The sequence below is a fragment of the Pleurodeles waltl genome, chromosome 4_2 (genome assembly GCF_031143425.1).
Source record: "Pleurodeles waltl isolate 20211129_DDA chromosome 4_2, aPleWal1.hap1.20221129, whole genome shotgun sequence".
Lineage (NCBI taxonomy): Eukaryota > Metazoa > Chordata > Amphibia > Caudata > Salamandridae > Pleurodeles > Pleurodeles waltl.
The window spans coordinates 25,656,281-25,677,763 of NC_090443.1; the positions used below are offsets into that span (position 1 = coordinate 25,656,281).

At 40.2% G+C, this 21,483-nt stretch overlaps 1 protein-coding gene across 1 annotated transcript in view; it reads left to right on the forward strand.

Annotated features, from left to right (window-relative positions):
- DCAF15 (DDB1 and CUL4 associated factor 15) overlaps positions 1-21,483 on the forward strand; it is a 173,235-nt gene that overhangs the window by 103,719 nt on the left and 48,033 nt on the right. The window contains exons 7-9 of the mRNA XM_069230450.1: positions 88-681; positions 10,382-10,473; positions 16,484-16,612. Coding sequence (XP_069086551.1) covers positions 88-681; positions 10,382-10,473; positions 16,484-16,612 — 815 coding nt within the window. The remainder of the gene's footprint in view (positions 1-87; positions 682-10,381; positions 10,474-16,483; positions 16,613-21,483) is intronic.

Sequence of the window (21,483 nt, forward strand, 5' to 3'; positions counted from 1 at the left end):
GAAGTAAGGCTCTATCCGTTATTGCCCCTCATTGACCTTGTAACCACTTTCAAGTTGTGGATCCAATGAACCTTTCCTCTTTTTCAGGTGATGGAGAAACCTGCCAAGTCTTATATGACCGGAAGAACAGGCAGCATCTGGTCCTAAGTGAAGATTGGAAAGAGACTCTGAAACCGGCCTGTTCCTCGGACATTGGAGGGAAATCTGAAAGGGGTGACTGCCGATGCCACGTTCCCTCAACATGTCGTCAAACCACACATGACACTCCGAGCTGTGAAAAGCCAGCCGAACCCTCACTGGCTGTGACAAAGGCCAAGGAATTTGTGGCTGACATTTTTCGGAGAGCTAAAGAAGCTGCAGGCACTTCATTGGATAAAGATGAGGGTGGCTGCCGTGAAGGCTTCCGTCACGAGCAGGACTCCCAGCCCAGTTCCAGCCCTCTCTTAGCAACACCTCTCTTTCTGCATTCCTGCAACCATTGTCATATCGCTTCTCCTACAGGGGGTTCCGATAAGAGAGCTTGTGATGTAGAGCACTTTGATCTGGACCCCAGCCCTTTCCTGGGCAGTCAGCAAGACTCTACCTCCCCGGGTGACTGTCAGCAGGCAGAGCCGGGCTACGTGAATTATACAAGGCTTCGTTATGTAATGGAGCCAGTGGAATTCTCCGAGCAGGAGACAGGTGAGATTTTTCTCATGTTTGTGGGCGGGCAGGGGTTTTCTTTGTAATATTTGAAGGATGATTGCTGGAGACAAGGCTGTGTTGCTCATTGAAGCAGGCGAGGACCTGTGCTTGTGGTGAAGCAGTCGCCTAATCTGACGTTTTGGAAGAAGTTGAAACAAGTTTGTTCAGAGTCAGCTGTCCAGTGGAAGACTAGGTAGTATAGTTCGTACAGTAAATGTTGTCTGCTGAACTTCCCACTGTTGATGTATGAGACTTGGTATAGGTTGTGACAGAGTGGAAAAGGCCTCTTATCCCAGAAACTAGTTTGCACGAGTTCATAGCAAACACCAGATAAGTTTGGGAGTGTTTCTAGACCTCCATGCTGCGGATTAGATCACTTCTGCTTTTGACAGGAGTCCATGATGTGTACATCTGCTAAGCTGCGTGCTGTGCTGGTTAACAACTTTCAGGTTTTAAGTTTCCGTTTGAATGTTTTCAGTGTTAGTTGAAAAAACGTGTGATGGTAAATAGATCTGTAGAGTCTGTACACTTGTACACCTCACTAGCCTTTATTGCACTTGGTTGTTTTTGCGATGTCTAGTGCTTTAAAGATGGGGTGCAGTACTGGTAAATTGAAAGCACAAGTTAACTTCACACGGGATGAGGAGATTCTCGAGTCTATGATAGCTGTGAGTCTCTCATTTCTAGTTTGACACTCCGGATTGTTAATTAAGGTCTTAAACTAGAAAAGAATTGCAATCCTGAAGTATTGCATGATAACAATGATCGTGTGGTAAGAGAATTTGGGTGCTCTAGTGATTGAGAGATTGATGCAAATGGAAACAGTATATGTGGCGTACCATAGCAATCAACATATGAAGTGCCAAATATTTAGAGGGGTGGAATTGTTTAATTAGCTTTGTTGTCCTCCATCCCCAAATGATAGCTTGAAGAGAATGGGTCCTCACTTTCCTGGGCAGTCAAATATTTATGGGGTTGAACCAGAAATGAAAACAAGATGTTTGCATTACATTGTAATTTGTCAGTGTTTGTAGCTGGTGCTTGTAACCAGTGAAAAAGCTTTGGATTTGCTTTGATAGTACTTGGTAAAGGTTTCTGTGAGGTAGATCAAGAGGCATAGAATTAGGACAGCTGAACACCTTCCCTAAATCAAACTAGGGATGTGTAATTTAATAAAATATCTACTTGTCCATGGGATAGGTTGCTTCTTAAATGTACTTGTCTTGAAAAAAAATAATATAGATCTACTTGCCCCTTTGGTGCCATGTATTACTTCCATGGTTTGGGGGGGGGAGATGAGGGGAATAGAATGAATGGAGGGAAAGTGAACTTGTAAACGCTCAATAGATTTTCACGTGAGCAAATCTACACATGTATATTTGTTCGTGCTAAAATACAGTTCACAAATATTTTCGACGAGTATGATTTCCTGGTCTACTTCTGTAAGCTCTTGTGAATTCATGAAAGCCACTAATTCAAACACTTGCACCATGGGTGCACTTTTGTGACTTTCTTTTAAGAATTGGGTCCCTAATTAGGTCTGGCGTTAACAAAGACATTTTGATTTTATTAAACTTTTATTTCTCTCTATCGGCTTGCTTTACTGTGAGTGATCACATTCTGCTCTTCCACAATATTGGCACGCAAAGTAGATTTGTTCAGTGCCAGCAACTACTGTGGAGTACGAAACTGGAAGGGCCTCCCTGCAAGGAACACAGAGGACTCTCCCACCCTCCAAACTCAGGGCAGGTGCTGTGCTGACTGGGCTCCCTGGAAGGGGACTGGGGGCCTTTGTTACACCACTGGTTGCAATGTGTGCTTTTTGAGGCCAAAAACGTTTTTATCTTTTTGCCAGTGTTTTTTGCAATGGTGAGGGCCTGACAGCTCTCACAACAACAAAGTGTTACAAAAGCCATGTCAAAACAGGACACGTATTGACGAAACCAAAAGATTCACAAAAAATGTCAGATCGGTTGGCTTTGCCAGTGCTTGTTTATTTTCATGCTTACCATAATCTTTTTGAAAATGGTTCCACGGATTTCCCATTAGGAATATTGTTTTGAATTACTTGCGCGCATCAACACATTTTAATAAATGACTCTTCAAAGAAATAGCACCTACGATTTCATTGAAGTGAAGCGCTTTTTTTCCTACTTTAATTTTTTTCTGAACGTTTTATTTTGAAAGCAATCATCACTTGCTTACAAGCTTCTGCAAACATTTGCATATAAATCAGAGAGCATCCGGGAACATTATACTTAGCCTTATATTGGTAAACTTTTCAAACGTTTGTACACTTTTTATTTTATTTTTTACTGTAACTACTGTCAGTAGTGCAGTGTGACCTTAAAACATTTATTTATGGTAATATATTCCTGAATAGCAAGGAGCAACTGAGTTTGAGAGAGCACTACAGTGTAGATTTACTGCTGTTGGTCTTTGGTACCAGGCATTGCATGAGGGTTGGCCCTAAACTAGCTATGCATCTTGATTTAGACTAGAAGTACAGGCATGAGAGTTCAACATGCTTTTCTTAAATGGTAATATTGACCATTGACGGAAAAGGGCTTTAGGAAAAAATGATGAAAAAATTGTACGGCACAGATTATCATTTACTAAAGAGTCTATGGCCCAAATGGAGCCCAGAAAAGGCAGATAGCGAGGTGGGCTGCTCCTTTATGATCTTGTTTCATTAGTGCACATGTTGATGGTACCTGCGTACTTTGGCTGACCTGGAAGTTTAACTCCAGTGTTCATTTTTTCAAGAAATGCTTGTAAAAGGAACTCTGCTATCCCAGGCCTCTCTGGCAGAGAACCAGATTTACCAACTGTGTTGGTCTGGTGCAGTGTTAGCTTGTTTTATAAAATGCTCCATTCCCACTTTTTATACATTGCGGTGCATCATTGAAGCCTCTACACAAATGTGGAAACCTACTGCTCTGTGTATGCAAACATTATATGTAGGGTTTATGGTTTCCAGTTCCGATTATAGCCAATAGAACCTTACCAGAGGGAAAACTTGATTTTTAGTGCAAATGGGAAAACGCCCAATTTTGTACAGCTTTGGTGCCTTCTAATTTCAATGCAGTACAAGTGCAAACCCAGCCTCTAAACTTCTTTCTGTGGTTGATGCACTCAGTATAACTCACCAAGGCCTCATCAAGGCTGTCATCAGCTCTTTCGCATACCTGTGGCACAGACTACCATTTTGGAAGTAGGGCTCACCTCCAGTGGTGTCAGATCACTAGTCACTGCATGTTGCTGTGTATTGGTCAACAGGTTCACGGTTGAAGTTTGTGCAGGGTCTCTACTCAAGGGAAAGAGGCACCACTTTGCTGTCATCCTTCACAAGGAGCAGGACTGTGAACTTTCCTTTCTGAATGTTGAGTATCAGGATTGTGGCAGTGTAGATAACTGTGCATACAGATGCTTCAATAATCAAGTTCTTTGCACAAAGCACTAAAGGTTTTCATTGTTTTATATTATGATTTTACAAGCATGCAAGAATCGTTCATGTGTAATGATAGTGTAGACAGTTGATTGATGTCTGTCTGTGCCATTGATGGGCAAGAGGAAATTAATTAAAATTCAGCTGATGTTGGACAGAAATGTTTCTTGGGGGCATTTGTAGATAAAATATGTTCATTAGCTGATCCTATGATACAGGAAGTAACCATGTTCTCTTTTTCTGCAAGTCCATCTTTGGCATCTCGAATAAGGGGTGACAGCATCATATATTCGACACCTCGTCAGTGGTAGTAAGCACTATATAAATACAATTACAATATGTTCAGTGTGCTATCTGCCTCCTTACCTAAGGGACCACTTCCCTCAGGAGCTGTAATTAGACCTTTGTGGAACGAGTGTAACTAAAATCAAATATTCAAAGAATAACAGTAATGTTATGAATGCAGCGCTAGATGGCACAGTATGCGAATCTGTAGCTTTAAATCTGCAAACAGTCATAGATGCGTAGAGTTTTCTCCGTCTTGTGGGGCAGAGAATTAACCTATGTGATGGACATGGTGACATAGAGTGAGTGAGTGAGTGCTCAGTACTCCAGCCTACATAAGAAAGCTGCATATCTCAGTAAGTTGAGGACCAGCTGTAAGCAATGTGTTGCCACGTTTGCGAATTTGAGAACTGCAGACACTTAATTTGTGGGAACTGTATTTAAGACATCCTAAGTGGCCTTTTAGGGGTGGGGCTGTGTGTGTGTGGGGGGGGGGGGGTGCTGTACTTGTGTCATAGACTAAAGAAATCAACAAATGCCCAGATTTTGCATTCAGGGAAATGCACAGATGATGAATTAGTATTGGATATTTGTAGAAGTCTTGCCACCACTGACGCACTCTGCACTCATGCGAGCCAGGCACAAGGGATTATCCCACCTGATGGAGATTTCTGTAGCCTCAGTTTGGAAACTGACAATGCACAAGGACTTACTGATAAAGCGGGCCCATTACCCCCATCTAGATAAGTTTACTAATTATATAAGCTTGGCTGCTGAGATCTAAGAATTAATGTAGGAGTATTGCACCTTTAACAAAATGCTGTTCAATACATTCCAGCACATTCATCACATTTAGTAATGGATGGATTTGCATATGCCTCCGAACATAGTTAGCAATTTTTACATTTTTTTATTTTTATATAATGGGCAGTCAATGTAATTTATATAAGCAGCAGTATTCCTCAATAGAGGTACAAGACAGTGGCGAGAGGAGGAAAAGCATGGTTTTTACCAGATCTCAAATTTCCTACTTGCAGTGTTTAATTATATTGAGGTATTTGGCTCTGTTTCAAGTCAACCTGCAATTCCTTGCCTTGAACTACCAATATTTCTTTCCACCAGTCCATTGAGGCGAGTGAGTCAGGTCATCACCAGTTATAAGCTTTATTAGCATAGGAGTACTCTGAGCTGGGAAAATAATCATTTCAAAGCTTGAATGGTTTGAGACAATTGTGCAGATACAAATACTCTTGAAATTGATGTGCCACAGGGACTCCATATCTGGAACAAACTTCTGTGCATCATTTTGATATTGTGTTAAAAGTATGTGGAAATAGCAATTTGTATAGTTAGTCTAAATTCGGAGGCCACTGGAATAGAATGCTCATTATCAAGTGCAAGCTCAAAGCATGTGCTACTTCTCGGCCTCTTAGACAAAGAACTCAATGTTTTTTTTTATATTGGGGGGAATTGGGACAAGGTGGTTTCACTAATCTCAAAGGGAACTGAGCTTTCTCAGTAACAAATCTCTGAGTAATGTCAGCTTGAATTTTTTTGACTTAAGGTCTGGTATCTTATATGAGCTAGAGTAGATTTTCAGGAATTTCACCCACAGTAACAATGACGTCTCCTGACACTTGAGACTGAGGAGAACATGGATCTCTAATCTGATTATAATTATGAAGATATTCAGGGTGGCTTGAGGTGGGCACCTAGGGGAAGAAAAGACTGGCTTAAAAGGTGGCCTCTCTTCACTTTTCAATTGCTTTTGTCACGGGAGAACACCAGAATGGTCGTCTTTGTGAAAAATTAGAATCTCCCTTCTGATCGCAGATCGGCATTTAGAAGGAAGAGGAGTCAATACAGTTTTAAGGTTTATGTAAAGGTAGTAGTCACCCACCATGCAGGACAAATACAGATTGCTAACCCAGTCACATAATGGTATCTTTCTAGCTGGAGAACCCACCTCACTCACCAATTTTGCAGTGTTTCTTTTCAACCAGGCATGCCATTGTAGGAACCAATGTCCATAGTTTGCCTGGATGCCAAAAGGGCATTTAATGGTGCCTCTGGGCTGACACCTCCGGGAAATGAAGGAAACCATGAACGTATACACTGGATTTCAGTGAAAGGAGTGAAGGTGCTTTATCAGAACATGTAGGCAAAGGTTAGTGCAAAAGGGATGCATTCTGAGTGACCTAAAATATACATAGGAACCATGATAGTCATTACCTCTACTTCTAGCGTTAAACTAACTTGGAACCTCTTCCCTGAAAGTTACTTTAATATGACAGAATTCCTCCTGTTAGAACTGAGGTAGTAATTGCAAAGTTAGTGGCCTGACAACTTTGTTATTTATAATCCTGACTCAGCCCAAGATATTTCACACATCAAATGATTTGCAGAGGTTTTTACCATTTACCAGCTGTTGACTCAACCGTGAAATGTTTATTTTAGCTGAAGGAGCACAATGGGCAGGTAGACAAGCTAAGAATATAGTATATGAAACAACAAAATTGCGTTTCATACATATACTAACGTTTTAACCAAGATGGAGACCATATATGCTGTAAAATGACATCGATGTGCATGATATTAAATCCTGAATTTGGGGACTTAACGGTTAACAGTACACAAGTTAATTATATGAATGTGGGCTGAGATGAGCAATAACATTTGTAAGAAATTGAGGTGTTTTATTAAGCACTGTTTGTGATACACATTAATTTGATATTCACTTAGTATACATATAAATAAATCTTTCAGAAACTAGATTAGACTTGTACCTGTACATTGCATGTGAAGTAGGAGGAAACATGATTGAAGGTTTAGAACATAGACTAGTTTATTTTAATTATTATTATTTTTTACTTGAAAGAAATTGTGAACTGATGCCTCAAGTATCTGTTACTATCCCATAATAATATTTTGCCATGGTAACTTTGTTACTAATTTGTTGCTAATTACTAAGTTTACGTATTCTGATTCTGGGTTTAAGTACCTCCATATCCATGACTACTTGAGCCATAAATGTAATCTCTGCAAAAAAGCCATAATAACTTGTGCTCCTCTTGAGTCTATTATTTTATTAATCTACAGCCTTTTTTATCTGTACGTTGGCAAACAGGAAGATAATCTGTCTGCCTGATGTACTAGCCATGTTGGACTAATGTACTAGTTACTTTAGAAAAACTTTTCCTTAGTAGTTGGAGAAACTGAGAAGATATTACTTAGATCTTGAAAGTTGCCAGTGAGACCTGTAACATGGAATCTTAAAGGTAGTTTTTACAGTACTAATGTCACAGCCAATGCTCAGAAGTCCCCTACAGGGATTTGCCTTCACGGGTTTTATTTGTGACTATTACTTCAACAAATAAGTTCATTACTCTGTCACAATTAGAGAACCCTTTGTACAGATAGAGAAGGATAGCTTTTAGTCACACCTGAAACCCCTGCTGCAAACTTACCCACTTTTTTTTTTTTTTTTTTTTTTACCAAATCCTCAGTTGCCAGATGAGGGCTTCAAAACTCTTAAGTTACTCTAAATAGCACTTGTTTGTTCAGTGGATCATTTATTGGTAATTTCTTTGGCGTATTTTGATGTTTGCAGGTTGCTTCAAAGTGCCAAGTAGTAAATAGTGGGATAACCATGATTTATATAAGGTTTGTGGAAACATGCTAAGAGGTGGCATAATCAGGTGTTTTCACTCCTCCCACTAACTATTACTTAAGAAAAGCCAAAATGGAAGAGCTAATTTATTTACCATATAATTCTCAAGGACATCACTTAAAAGGCTATGCCTGTTAGATTGCTAATCTTGGATATTCCATTACATTAGTTAAAAGGTGTGTTAGTTAAAAAGGATAATTAAAGATTGTCCATTTCTTTAATGAGACATTAATTTTGGAAATGTCAGCAGAAGAGTTTTCAACTTTTTGTTATCTCTTGTCAAGGTTGGTTGTTCAAGCTGTTGGAGTGCTTCCAGGGTGACACAACCAGTACCCTTTTTGTTGTGTTTTTGCTGGGCTAGCCCTGATGTCTGATTCTGGCATGTTTGTGTGCCGGCTTGTAGGGTTTGATTAATTCAAGGTATAACGGACCATAACCGCTGTAAACTGAGAAGTATGAAGTGCATTGTGAGGGCTGTATGTTGTACTGTTACTAGGCAATATAAGGAGGGAAGTGCAGGTGTGATGTAGTCTGTTCTTCTCTGGGATCAGTCCTGTCATCCTGTTTTTCCGGTACTGTATTCCTGATCCATTTACATTTTGTCACAATAGCCTTGGGGTGTCAGTCGGTAAATTGACACAGTGATTAAAGCTGAGTGACATAGTAGATGAATGGGTGTAGCCGTGTGCTGATGTGAGAGGTGAATGAATTTTGGATTTTGTGATTCCCTGCTTTCTTTATTTTGGTTGATAGTTAATGGGTCAGTTAGCAGTGGCTGCCACTGGAAAGGTAGGTGGCATGGCTTTAGCTTCTCAAAGGTTGGTTACAGTTCTAGCACCTCAACGCATAAATTGGTTTTACTTATCTAGTGCTGGACATGAGGTAGATGGGTAGAGAGATCTTATTGATATATTCTTTTATATTAAGACCAGCATTATTTATGATTTCTTCAAAGATTTAAAATAATGGCTTAAACGTGTCCTTTCTTTCGGCTAGAGGGTTTAATCATGCTTTAAGTGGTGTTATACAGAAGGTGGAACTTTGGGAACCTCTCATAACAATCCTCGAGTGTCCAGATTTGTTTCTTGCAGTCTGGGAGAAAAGACCTGAACCATGCTTGGGGCTGTCTTAGTAAAGGCCATATATTTCTTGAGGCTTCTGAATAAGATGTCACAGTAACTGCTTTGAAGGGCGCTGGCCAGTCAAACATAGGAGGTTGATCATCTCCAAGGCCTGTGTGTAGCTCCTTATTTGTATTGAAATACATAGAATCTGACTATGGCTAGTCAAAACCCTGATTGACTATTGTGTAAGTAGAATAGTTCTGTGCGTTTGATGAAGGACACTTTTTTTTCAAGTGGGTGGGACATCTCTATGGTGAAGCGAGCAGTTAATGACCTCTTTCGGAGTCTGAGACATCTTGGTAATCTGGTTCTTAACCAGACTTCTTCGAAAAAAGTACATGAAAACCAGCATAGATTTTTTTTCTATTTCTTAGCCATTTTAGTAATTGCTTTAGCTGACCTTAGTATAGTTGGTGAATGCTCGTCGGTGTTGCTTTAAAGATAAAGTAAAGGTTATGCCCATGATCCATCACTATCTGTATAGTAAAATGTATTAATCAGTTACAGATTAGCTTTTCATTTAGGCAAAGAGCACATTCAATACACAAGAAAACATTCAAATATTAAACTGCTAAGAAACATGTTTGCTACTACTCAGCCATCAAGCCTGTCTCCAGTTTTGGAATAAGACAAGTGTTGTAAAATCAGTGTCTTGCATGTAAATCTGGAACAGGTTTGTGGTGCCTAAGAAAAATGCTACTTACCTATAACTTTAGCTTTTCATCTTTTTTACTGATACACAAACGATACACCATAAATACGAATTCAGTTACTTAAACATTTTTGTTAATATTTAATATCACTACTTTTTGTTAATCACACAAAATAATGGCAGGAGAAAATGCACTATGAAGGAGAAATTGGTATCTGATTGACTGCCACTACACGATAATGGATATTTGCACAGCGTGTGAATGTGTAATCTGTAAAAGTTGCAGATGCTCACTTACAGGTAAGTAAACTTTTCCTTCTTTTTTGTCAGTCTCTTTTGGTTATCTTATCTTTCAGGGAGGCAAATCCTGTCTGCTCTGTTATCTCCTCTTACTTTCCAGTTTCTTCTCTGGGGCCTATATGCCTTAATATTTATTATTTCTATGCTTGTATTTTTTACCTCAATGGGCCATATTTATTTCGTTGCTTGTTCATATTTGTTTTCTTTTCCCCACATAGAGTATGAAGATGATAAAATCTCGCTGCCCTTTGTTGTCACAGACCTGAAAGGAAGGAACCTTAAACCCATGAAAGCCAGTGCCATTGTGCATGTGAGTGTCTGCGAGGAAGGGTACCCTATGCTCTCCATGCATTAAATGTTGCATTTAAGGTTTGAGGAGTGGTGTGCCTTAATGAACAGGGTAACCCTTGAGTATTGTGAAAGCTTGGAGGCTGACAGAGTGTTGATACAATGGTGTACTCTACAGTGACTGAGTTAGAGATGTGCCTGGCTGTGGTGATTTTTAGATGTGAAGTGTTATATGCCTAGTTTAGGGCTTACATTTGCTCTTTGTGTAGTAGTTAGAAGGGCACTCAATTATTAAAGATCCTCACTTGTAGACTCGGAGATGCTTTCACCTATTACCTAAGAGGTTGGAGGCTGTTAACAGTCACTCTCCCTCCTTGCTCTCTTTCGAATCTTAACTCCACAGTTCACTGCTTTAGTAAAAATGTCAGGGGTAAGCAAGCCAGTGTGGCTTAACACAAACACGGTGGACTCTAGTGCTTAAAGTTTGGATCCTTTAAAACTGCACTTTGATGGTGTAGCTTATTAAAACTTGGAGAAAAGAGTTAAAATCTATAATAATAAAGACTTTAAAAAGGTCTGTCATGAACATTTTTATAAAGGATCCATAGTAAAACATCTGAAATAATTTTAGGAGAATGAGCTCTTTTAGCTACAGTGCGAACTTCCCTTAATGCCTACTGTGTTTAGTTACGTGATGTGGACTGTCACCTAGCCTGGCTTCACGAAGGACTGGGCACAGTGCCACCCCTGCATCCTGCCTCTACCTTTCAGAGTAAATACATGGGAGTATCTTGCAAAAAATACAGAAAGTACTCAGACGAGAATATGTGAAATAACCTAATCCTCTTGGAAACAGAAAAAGGGCAGTGTGCAAAGAGAATAGGGGACTGTTGATTGAGTTATAAGTTGAGATATCTGTGCTGCAAGTAGTGTCCGCACTTGGTCAGGAGCCATGCATGTCTCTTGCACATGCAAGAGATTAGTAAAGGTCAGAGCTACAACACGTGCCCATCAGGAGAAGTGTGCTTAGGACATGCTTCTGTCTCCTTTTGCTCTTTTGTTATTGAAAGAGTACATCGCAGGCTCTCAGAGATCTGCCAATGACACTGTAGCCAGGTCGTTGATGAGGAAGGGACATCTTTACCATACATGAATTAAATATCCAAGGGATAGTTGGGATTGTTAGTTTGGGGGAACAGTGCTACATGAAAGCAAAGAAATTTAAAACAGATTAAAAGTGATCGAAGGGTTGGTGTGAAAATTTCACGAGTATCAAAGGTTTGCAACCAAAGAAAATGGGATTGTGTTTTGGGGTGATTAGCATTGAACACTGTGTGTGATATAGCCAGAAACCTTTTTTTGTGCCATTGGATTGTTATTTATAATCTAGGTGATTGTGGGAATCTTCACTGAAATCCTAAACCCTAGAAAAGTCACACCCATGCAAATGTTATGCACACTAATTTAGATGGTAAGCATTCTACACCTTAAGTGTAACAAACAAGAAAAAAATATTTTGTTATTTCCGTTTTAAACAGTTCAGTGCAAGAAGAATGATGCATTAAAGTATGTTGCAGTATACCCTGATTTTGCTGCCTTAACCAACATTTAACAACTTGTAGGAAATGAAGGGAAGTGCAGTCAGCTAGCAGAAGCCATGTGAAACTGAAATCGGGACACTGGTTCTTTAAGTTGCAGCATTTTGCATAACTCACCATGACTCATACTATCATCTGCTCCAGAGCGTCATTTCTTGTAACTGTATGTTACTGTAAAGATTCTTACTGAATCATGACTTGCTGCCCAAGATTTCCAGCAGGAAATGAGTCCTTGACATCAAGATCCAGACAATAATACAAAAATGCGGAATGAAGGGAAGCATAGATTACCAACTGAGGGAGGTGGGGTGTCATCCCGTTCTTTTAGGTAAATATCCCTCATTTCCTACTTGCAGTACCTGGAATATACATATCATCCTGAAGAGGAGTAATTACTCATTAATAACGATGATGGGCTCCCATATTGAGAGCACATAGCAGGGGCAGGTTTGTCTTGTGTGTGTGAATATTGAAAGGGAGAGCATAAACAACGTACCCTTACGAAACCAGCTCTCTCTCCTTCCCCTAGCGCTTCACCTGTTAAAGGCAGTGTGTGTTACTTATTCACATTTAGCCTCAGAAGCAAAAAGCCCTCAAAAGGTGTCAAGATTTTCCAACATGGAGTTTTCTGAGTAAACTCAGTCTTACAGTCAACTCTTAAAAGTCCACTTCAATTAAGTTTTCAATTATATGCATTCAATGGTTTGAGTCTGTAACTTCTGATGGACAGCAATCCTTGAAAAGGTTGAAATTATTTCGGTGCCAAGGCAGAGATTGGATTTCTTTCTTAGAAAGATGTAGTTCTTTACGATTGTTGTGACTAGCACCATTGATCCTGTAGGCATTATTGACGAGGTCCCATGTGAAATATTGTATTGGGAATGATGGAAATGCATGAGGCTGTGAACCCCAGAAGAAAGGAGACTTGTCTTGCAGGTGAACTCTGTTTTTTATTTTTTGGGAGTTGCAGACATTTCAGAATCAATGATGATACACGTTATTCCAAAGAAAATTCTTTTTGCTAACTCCATTCTAAGAGTGGCCCTCATAAATATGTTTTTACTTGATGAATGGAAAACATTTTCAGGGATGTGGAATTTAATAAAATATCTACTTGTCCATGTGATAGGTTGCTTCTTAAATCTACTTGTGTGTAAAAAAAAAAGTCTACTTCTCTCTTTGGTGCCATGTATTAAGGCGACAAATTATGGCAGCAATCTTTGTGCGAAAGCTCTGATAATACTCTGATTATGCAAGGGCTACTACTATAGTAGGACTTGAATAGTTGCAGTTTCAATCCCTACCATAGGGATTTCCTTATTTTGCCACCTTTCCGCAGATCTACATACTGGGGCTGGAGGAAGCAGTAAGCAATAGTTTCAGGGCTGGTGGATTGCCTTTGAGTTTGCAAACCTACTAACCTGCATGTTTTAAGGATTTTCACCAGCTCTAATCTTTTCCCATAATGAGAAAGGTTGGAAATGTACTCCTGACAATGCCAGAAGTAGAAGTTCTTTCAGGGTGGGGAGAAACGGGGATGGAGGGAAAGTGAACTTGTAAACGTTCAATGGATTTTCATGTGAGCAAATCTACACATGTATATTTGTTTGTGCTAAAATACAGTTCACATATATTTTCTACGAGTATGATTTCCTAGTTAACTTCTGTAAGCTCTTGTGAATTCACGAAAGCCGCTAATTCAAAGACTTACACCATGGGTGCACTTTTGTGACTTAAGGGTTGGGTCCCTAATTAGGTCTGGCGTTAAGAGACCTTTTGTTTTTTATTAAACTTTTATTTCCCTCTCTATTGGCTGGCTTTACTGTGAGTGATCGCATTCTGCTCTTCCACAAAGAGAATATTGGCACACAGAGTAGTTTTGTTGAGTGCCAGCAACTACTGTGGGTTAACGAACTGGAGAGGCCTCCCTGCAAAGAACACAGAGGCCCTCCAAACTCACTCAGGGCAGGTGCTGACGGGGCCCCGTGGAGGGGCCTTTGTTACACCACTGGTTGCAATGTGTGCTTTTTGAGGCCAAAAACTTTTTATCTTTTTTCCAGTGTTTGGTACAATGGTGAGGGCCTGGCAGCTGCCCACAACAATAAAGTGTTACAAAGCCATGTCAAAAGAAGACACGCATTGACAAAACCAAAACACTCACAAAAAATGTTGCATCGGTTGGCCTTGCCAGTGCTTGTTTATTTTCTTGCTTCCCATAATCTTGTTGAAAATGGTTACACTGATTTTCTTTAGGAATATATATATTTTTTTAATACTAGCATGCATCGACACATTTTAATAAACTATGCTTCAAAGAAATAGCACCTAACATCATTACAGCGAAGCACTTTTTTTCCTACTTGCATTTTTTTCTGAACATTTTATTTTGAAAGCAAAGAATCATCACTCTTGCTTACAAGATTCTGCAAATATTTGCATATAATCAGAGCATTCTGGGAGCATTATACTTACCCTCATATTGTTAAACTTTTCAAACGTTTGTACACTTAATTTAAAAAAAAAAATGTTTTACTGGAACTACTGTCAGTAGTGCAGTGTGACCTTAAAACGTTTAAATTTACGGCGTTCACCGTAATAATGAAGGCTTTTAATTAATGAACCATAAATATAATTTTGAACAGCATTAACATGTGGACACACATTACCTCCACTGCAGACAGTTCCCTTCTTTGTAAACTGGCAGCCAAAGGGTTTGTGCTGCAGGGGGCTGATCCTACTTGTCCCAAGGACATGAAAACTTGTTGCCCTTGACCCCAAACATTATGTCCCAGGCATCGGGCGATAGGAATTCCTCATCCCGCATTTTCTTGAGCATTGGGAGCATCTTGAGAGATTTTGAAATTTGTAGAATCAAACTGTATATGTACAGATTCAACTGATTGTATCACGATCAGTAGAGGAAGAGAACGTTGCAGAGGATGAAGATGGTGACTGACAGGACCCTCCTCACTGTTGAAGTTCTGTGCTTCAATGTCTGAAATCGCTGCCTCTACATTGAGTGAGTGGCTTAATACTGTATGATGGAATGGGGCATGCCTCCCCATCAAAACTGTTTTAATGGCAGATGGTGAATTCACTTCAGCATCATGATAAATGCAATCTGTCTTTCTCAAACAGCTTGAGAGTGTGTCTATTCTAAATATAGAATGGATGCTACACTGATGTTTGGAGTGTGAATATCTTTGTGTGTGACTCATCTCTTTGAGTCATTAGACACGGAATACTGTGTGATAGGTGAGTCTCTTCAATATCTGGTCCCTATAGAGCTTGTCCTTATGCTCTTGAGATCAGCCTTCATTTGTTCTGTAAGGTGAATGCTTTCACTGTCTTTGAGAGTCCTCCTGAACATTGTCAGTATGAGTGTTCCACCTCAATGCGTGTATTTAGCAAATAGACTACACAATGTAAGAGAAATGTTAGGAGATTTCTTCCTTCCACAGATACAGACCTTGGCAAACTGAGATGGCATGCTTCTTTTGTCTGAGCAAATGAGTGGGAAAAAAAAAAATCCACATACGTTTCTCTTAAAGCACTAGTCTTGTTAAGATGTCTGGTGAAATCTGTTTCTAAAAGATATGTCAAAAACTCAAGACATGTTCAGTGAGCCCTTGAGCCGGAAAAATTGGCTGAAGCACTGCATCGGCTTTCAGTAGAAGACAGGAGGTAATATGTAAATTACCGGATCCTTTGGGAGCAGTGTCCTTGTTTCATATTAACCAGCTTTTTGCCAATCCGAATGGGGTTTCCTTCATTTCCTGCATGTTTGTAACAGTGGTTTATGGAAGCAAAGTTAAGTTTATGCTACGAGATAGTTTATGGCTGCATTTTTTCACATTTGTTTGTTTTGAATGCTGTTTAAAAGCATAACACAAATTTGGGAAACTGGCCCCAAGATAGGCAGCATTTCTGGCTTCTTGCATTTAGTATATTGTGTTCTAAGATCCTACACATAGGTTAGACGTTCCAGTATTTATGACCTAATTTAAGATTTTGTGATGCAGAATACCTGCTTTTCATCATTGAAAGGGTAGTTTCAAGCAAGAAAGTGGAAACAACTTATCTTGGCCAGGTAAGTGTTGCATGTGTACAGGTCCCTAGCAGTAGTCACATGTAAGGTTCATGTGGTGTGATTGGTCTACCTGATTAATATGCATTGGGCTGTGCAATGTCCTGAGTTGTCATTGGGCATAGGCAGTGAAAGCCTCCTGACATGGAATGTGCAGTGCCAAAAACATGAAGGAATGAAAGACTGTTGCATTGCTAAACTTGTGATGTTATTGAAAGGCTCATATAGTGGTGTTGAGCATGCAGCATACTTTGCTTGGTAGGTTTTTGCAGGATCATGGAGAAGAAAATCGAACATTTACTCAGACTGTTCTTTATCCACCTTACATGTCTGTTTCATTTTCCCAGGGAGAGTATCTCAGTGTGGAACAGCTGACACTGGACTTCGAGTACGTTATTAATGAGGTGATCCGGAATGATGCTGCATGGTCCAAGCAGTTCTGCTCCTTTAGCGATTATGACATAGTCATCTTAGAGGTGAGTGTGTGTTGTGGTGAGCTAGGGGATCACCATTTGAGAGCCCAGAGACTTTACTCCCCCCCCCCCCCCCACAAATCCGGGTCCCCTTTCTTGCCCTCCCTCAGTTGCTGTTCTTGCTTTCTTCCCAACTCTTGTTATTCTTGTTTCCCTGCCACCCTCCTGTCTGTTTCCCCAGCCCTGCCATTCCAGCCTTCATTTTCCATTTGCTTCCCCTGCCCTCCCACTCCAGTTGTCCAGTTGCTTCCCCTGCCCTCCCACCCTCCGTTGTCCAGTTGCTTCCCCTGCCCTCCCACCCTCCGTTGTCCAGTTGCTTCCCCTGCCCTCCCACCCTCCGTTGTCCAGTTGCTTCCCCTGCCCTCCCACCCTCCGTTGTCCAGTTGCTTCCCCTGCCCTCCCACCCTCCGTTGTCCAGTTGCTTCCCCTGCCCTCCCACCCTCCGTTGTCCATTTGCTTCCCCTCCCTCCCACCCTCCGTTGTCCATATGCTTCCCCTCCCTCCCACCCTCCGTTGTCCATTTGCTTCCCCTCGCTCCCACCCTCTGTTGTCCATTTGCTTCCCCCACACCCTCCGTTGTCCATTTGCTTCCCCGCCCTCCCACTTCAAAGCTCCTCTCACCCTCCATTGTTTGTTTCCTCAGCCCCTCCTGCCCACTCTCCATTGCCAGCATGCTGCCCCACTCTCCATTGCCTTCACAAAGAAGGAGGGGAGTACCCTATCACCCCAACCTGCTTAGGGTACTATCTAAGCACAATCACAAAAAATAGCAGGCAGGGACAAATCTATTCATTAATTATACTAGCCAAAGAACTCACTTTTGGTTAATAGGGTAAATTACTTTCCCATGTTTTTTTAATTTATTTACAAATAGCAGTGTATACCTCATCATGATAACATATATTAAGACATCAACAATTATACATCATATTACTAACTATTACATAAATTACACAACACAATTACTTAAAACTAAGCACAAACAATACATCAAAATGGGTAATGCCCAACGAAAAAACTCATGAAGGTCACTATAGCTCAATTCGCATTGTGATCCTGCCTTCTAAAGATGACCAAGGGGTTAGCGCCCAGCTGAGAACACCTAACAATTTTTTAAGGTATTATGTAGTGCTTCTAATTATTTAATCTCTCAATTCATTAATTATAAGCCCTTGATCCCGCTAGACTAGTGTCGACGCGTTTCGGCCTCAACTCGTGGCCTCTTCAGGACAGTCGAAGGGCACTGGCACCTCTACAAAAAGTAACACATATATTAAAAGCAAGTAATTACACTGTATTCATTCTCTATCTCTCTTCAAATGTACAGGGAGTGCAGAATTATTAGGCAAGTTGTATTTTTGAGGATTAATTTTATTATTGAACAACAACCATGTTCTCAATGAACCCAAAAAACTCATTAATGTCAAAGCTGAATATTTTTGGAAGTAGTTTTTAGTTTGTTTTTAGTTTTAGCTATGTTAGGGGGATATCTGTGTGTGCAGGTGACTATTACTGTGCATAATTATTAGGCAACTTAACAAAAAAATATATATACCCATTTCAATTATTTATTATTACCAGTGAAACCAATATAACATCTCAACATTCACAAATATACATTTCTGACATTCAAAAACAAAAACAAATCAGTGACCAATATAGCCACCTTTCTTTGCAAGGACACTCAAAAGCCTGCCATCCATGGATTCTGTCAGTGTTTTGATCTGTTCACCATCAACATTGCGTGCAGCAGCAACCACAGCCTCCCAGACACTGTTCAGAGAGGTGTACTGTTTTCCCTCCTTGTAAATCTCACATTTGATGATGGACCACAGGTTCTCAATGGGGTTCAGATCAGGTGAACAAGGAGGCCATGTAATTAGATTTCCTTCTTTTATACCCTTTCTTGCCAGCCACGCTGTGGAGTACTTGGACGCGTGTGATGGAGCATTGTCCTGCATGAAAATCATGTTTTTCTTGAAGGATGCAGACTTCTTCCTGTACCACTGCTTGAAGAAGGTGTCTTCCAGGAACTGGCAGTAGGACTGGGAGTTGAGCTTGACTCCATCCTCAACCCGAAAAGGCCCCACAAGCTCATCTTTGATGATACCAGCCCAAACCAGTACTCCACCTCCACCTTGCTGGCGTCTGAGTCGGACTGGAGCTCTCTGCCCTCTCATTTCATCAGTCCATAAAACCTTAGAAAAATCAGTCTTGAGATATTTCTTGGCCCAGTCTTGACGTTTCAGCTTGTGTGTCTTGTTCAGTGGTGGTCGTCTTTCAGCCTTTCTTACCTTGGCCATGTCTCTGAGTATTGCACACCTTGTGCTTTTGGGCACTCCAGTGATGTTGCAGCTCTGAAATATGGCCAAACTGGTGGCAAGTGGCATCGTGGCAGCTGCACGCTTGACTTTTCTCAGTTCATGGGCAGTTATTTTGCGCCTTGGTTTTTCCACACGCTTCTTGCGACCCTGTTGACTATTTTGAAGGTAACGCTTGATTGTTCGATGATCACGCTTCAGAAGCTTTGCAATTTTAAGAGTGCTGCATCCCTCTGCAAGATATCTCACTATTTTTGACTTTTCTGAGCCTGTCAAGTCCTTCTTTTGACCCATTTTGCCAATGGAAAGGAAGTTGCCTAATAATTATGCACACCTGATATAGGGTGTTGATGTCATTAGACCACACCCCTTCTCATTACAGAGATGCACATCACCTAATATGCTTAATTGGTAGTAGGCTTTCGAGCCTATACAGCTTGGAGTAAGACAACATGCATAAAGAGGATGATGTGGTCAAAATACTCATTTGCCTAATAATTCTGCACTCCCTGTATAGAGTAACATAGTCTGAATTTAATGTTGTGAATCGATTTATCGAAACTTAAAGCTATAGTTCCAAAATAATAACGAATAATCTAAATTAAGTCTCTCCCAGTGCACTGTTTAAGTGAAATCAAAATAAGGGTGCATCCACCCTTTAATCACCACCATGCATCTGTGTGGTATTTGTAAATACCCCAAAGGGTTAAACCCTATTCAGTGAATCCCATAATAAAACATACCTTTCTCTAAGAAACGTAGTCAAATATTGAATTCAACCATCAGGACAAATTGCCAATTTGTCTATTAGTATTATCCTGAAACTAAGAAAGGAAAGAAAACGGACAAGAGCCTAATGTGAGAAAATATTTGACCAGCATCATCATATCAAAAGAGTCTCTTTTCTTAAATTAATATTTAAAATATCGCAATACTTCCCTATTTAAATTACCTTTCCTATTTTACTAGGCGGTAATGGCACCATGCAGTCAAATGCCTGTAACAACTACCAAAAAAGAGAAGTAGGAAATTTCTAAGTCTCAGCGACTAATAGCTCAATTACTCAGCCCACTTATCATTGCGCCTCCTACGAGCAATTGTACTCCAACAACACTTACTTTTCAAAGTTTCGCTCTTCTTTCAACACACAGCGGCAAGGTCCATGCCAATATCTTGCTGCTAACTTCGCGTACGATGAAGTAACTGGGTCGACCATGCGTCGGCCATTTTGATAATTGTCTCGGCGCGTACTAGTCTGCTACTGTTTCACAACAGTGTCTACCGCTGAGCGCCATATTGGGGGAACTACGTCCCTTCCTTATTATTATCTGGGCTTACTCCACGTATTGTGAGCCCTAATCGTGGACTCTCTGTATGATTTGATGTATATACAGAGCTAACGTTGCCTACAGAATAAGGAAACATTGCCAGTAATGCCCAGACCACGTTTATCATTGCAAACAACAAAAAGTTGTAAATTGTCACACTAAAATGGTCATATCAAAAATTATTCCCTATATATTTTTAATCACATTCTTCACATTCAATCCGTATTTGTTTATCTTCATGGGGGCTTACTCGTACCACCATCTTCTCACTATTATTTTCACACAGTACTTTGATTTAAATTTGCCAATTTGAAACACGTTTCAAATACAATACAATAACAGTTATTGCATAGATCAAAAGGGTACATTCTTTTTTCCTGAGACTCAAAATCAATCTAATCATCCTCTTCTAACTATGATTTTCAAGAACACCTTAATTGAAATTTATACTTTTGAGACATGTTCAAAGCAAAATGTGCTGAAAATTAATACATTAGCCAAAGGGTTCATTCCCTTTTCCTGGGGTTCCAAGACACTGTGGTCAAGCGAGGCCATATCCAATATCATTTGCCAATGAGAGCCCAGACTTCGTCACAGTCATTTAGTCAATTTCTGACTGTTTGAAATTTCTCAATCAGCCGTGCTTCCAATTTGAGTAGTCTGGTCAGCATTGCGGGGACATCCGCTTTACTTTGTACAACAGCTAGCACTGTCCATTTGATGTCATCTGCTTGGTGACCAAGTTCTAAGAAATGTTCAACCAACGGTGCTCCTTTTATAGCACACTTGACTCTCGATCGATGCTGTAGGATGCGGCTTTTAGCTGCCTGTGCTGTTTGTCCAATATAAGCTTTATTACAAGGACATAATATACAGTAGACCACATTTTTAGTGTTACAATTAGAGAAATCATATTGGACATGTTTTCTTCCGTTTATCGTTTCCTCTTTTGAGTTTTGCGTAAATTGGCATGCTGTACACTTCCCACATCTAAAGTGTCCCTGTATTGTTGGAAGCTGTAACCAAGCCTTTTGCTCTTTCTTTTCAGATTTTTTTACAGCAGCTTGTACCCACTGTTCTTTTAAACTGCGCGCTTTCTTAAATGAGAACAAAGGTTTCTCTATGTTTAGATCTTTTATAATACGCCAATTTTTCTCGATAATCTTACGAATTGTATTGGCCTTTGGACTAAATGTGAACACGCACGTTAACGGGATCTCCTTTG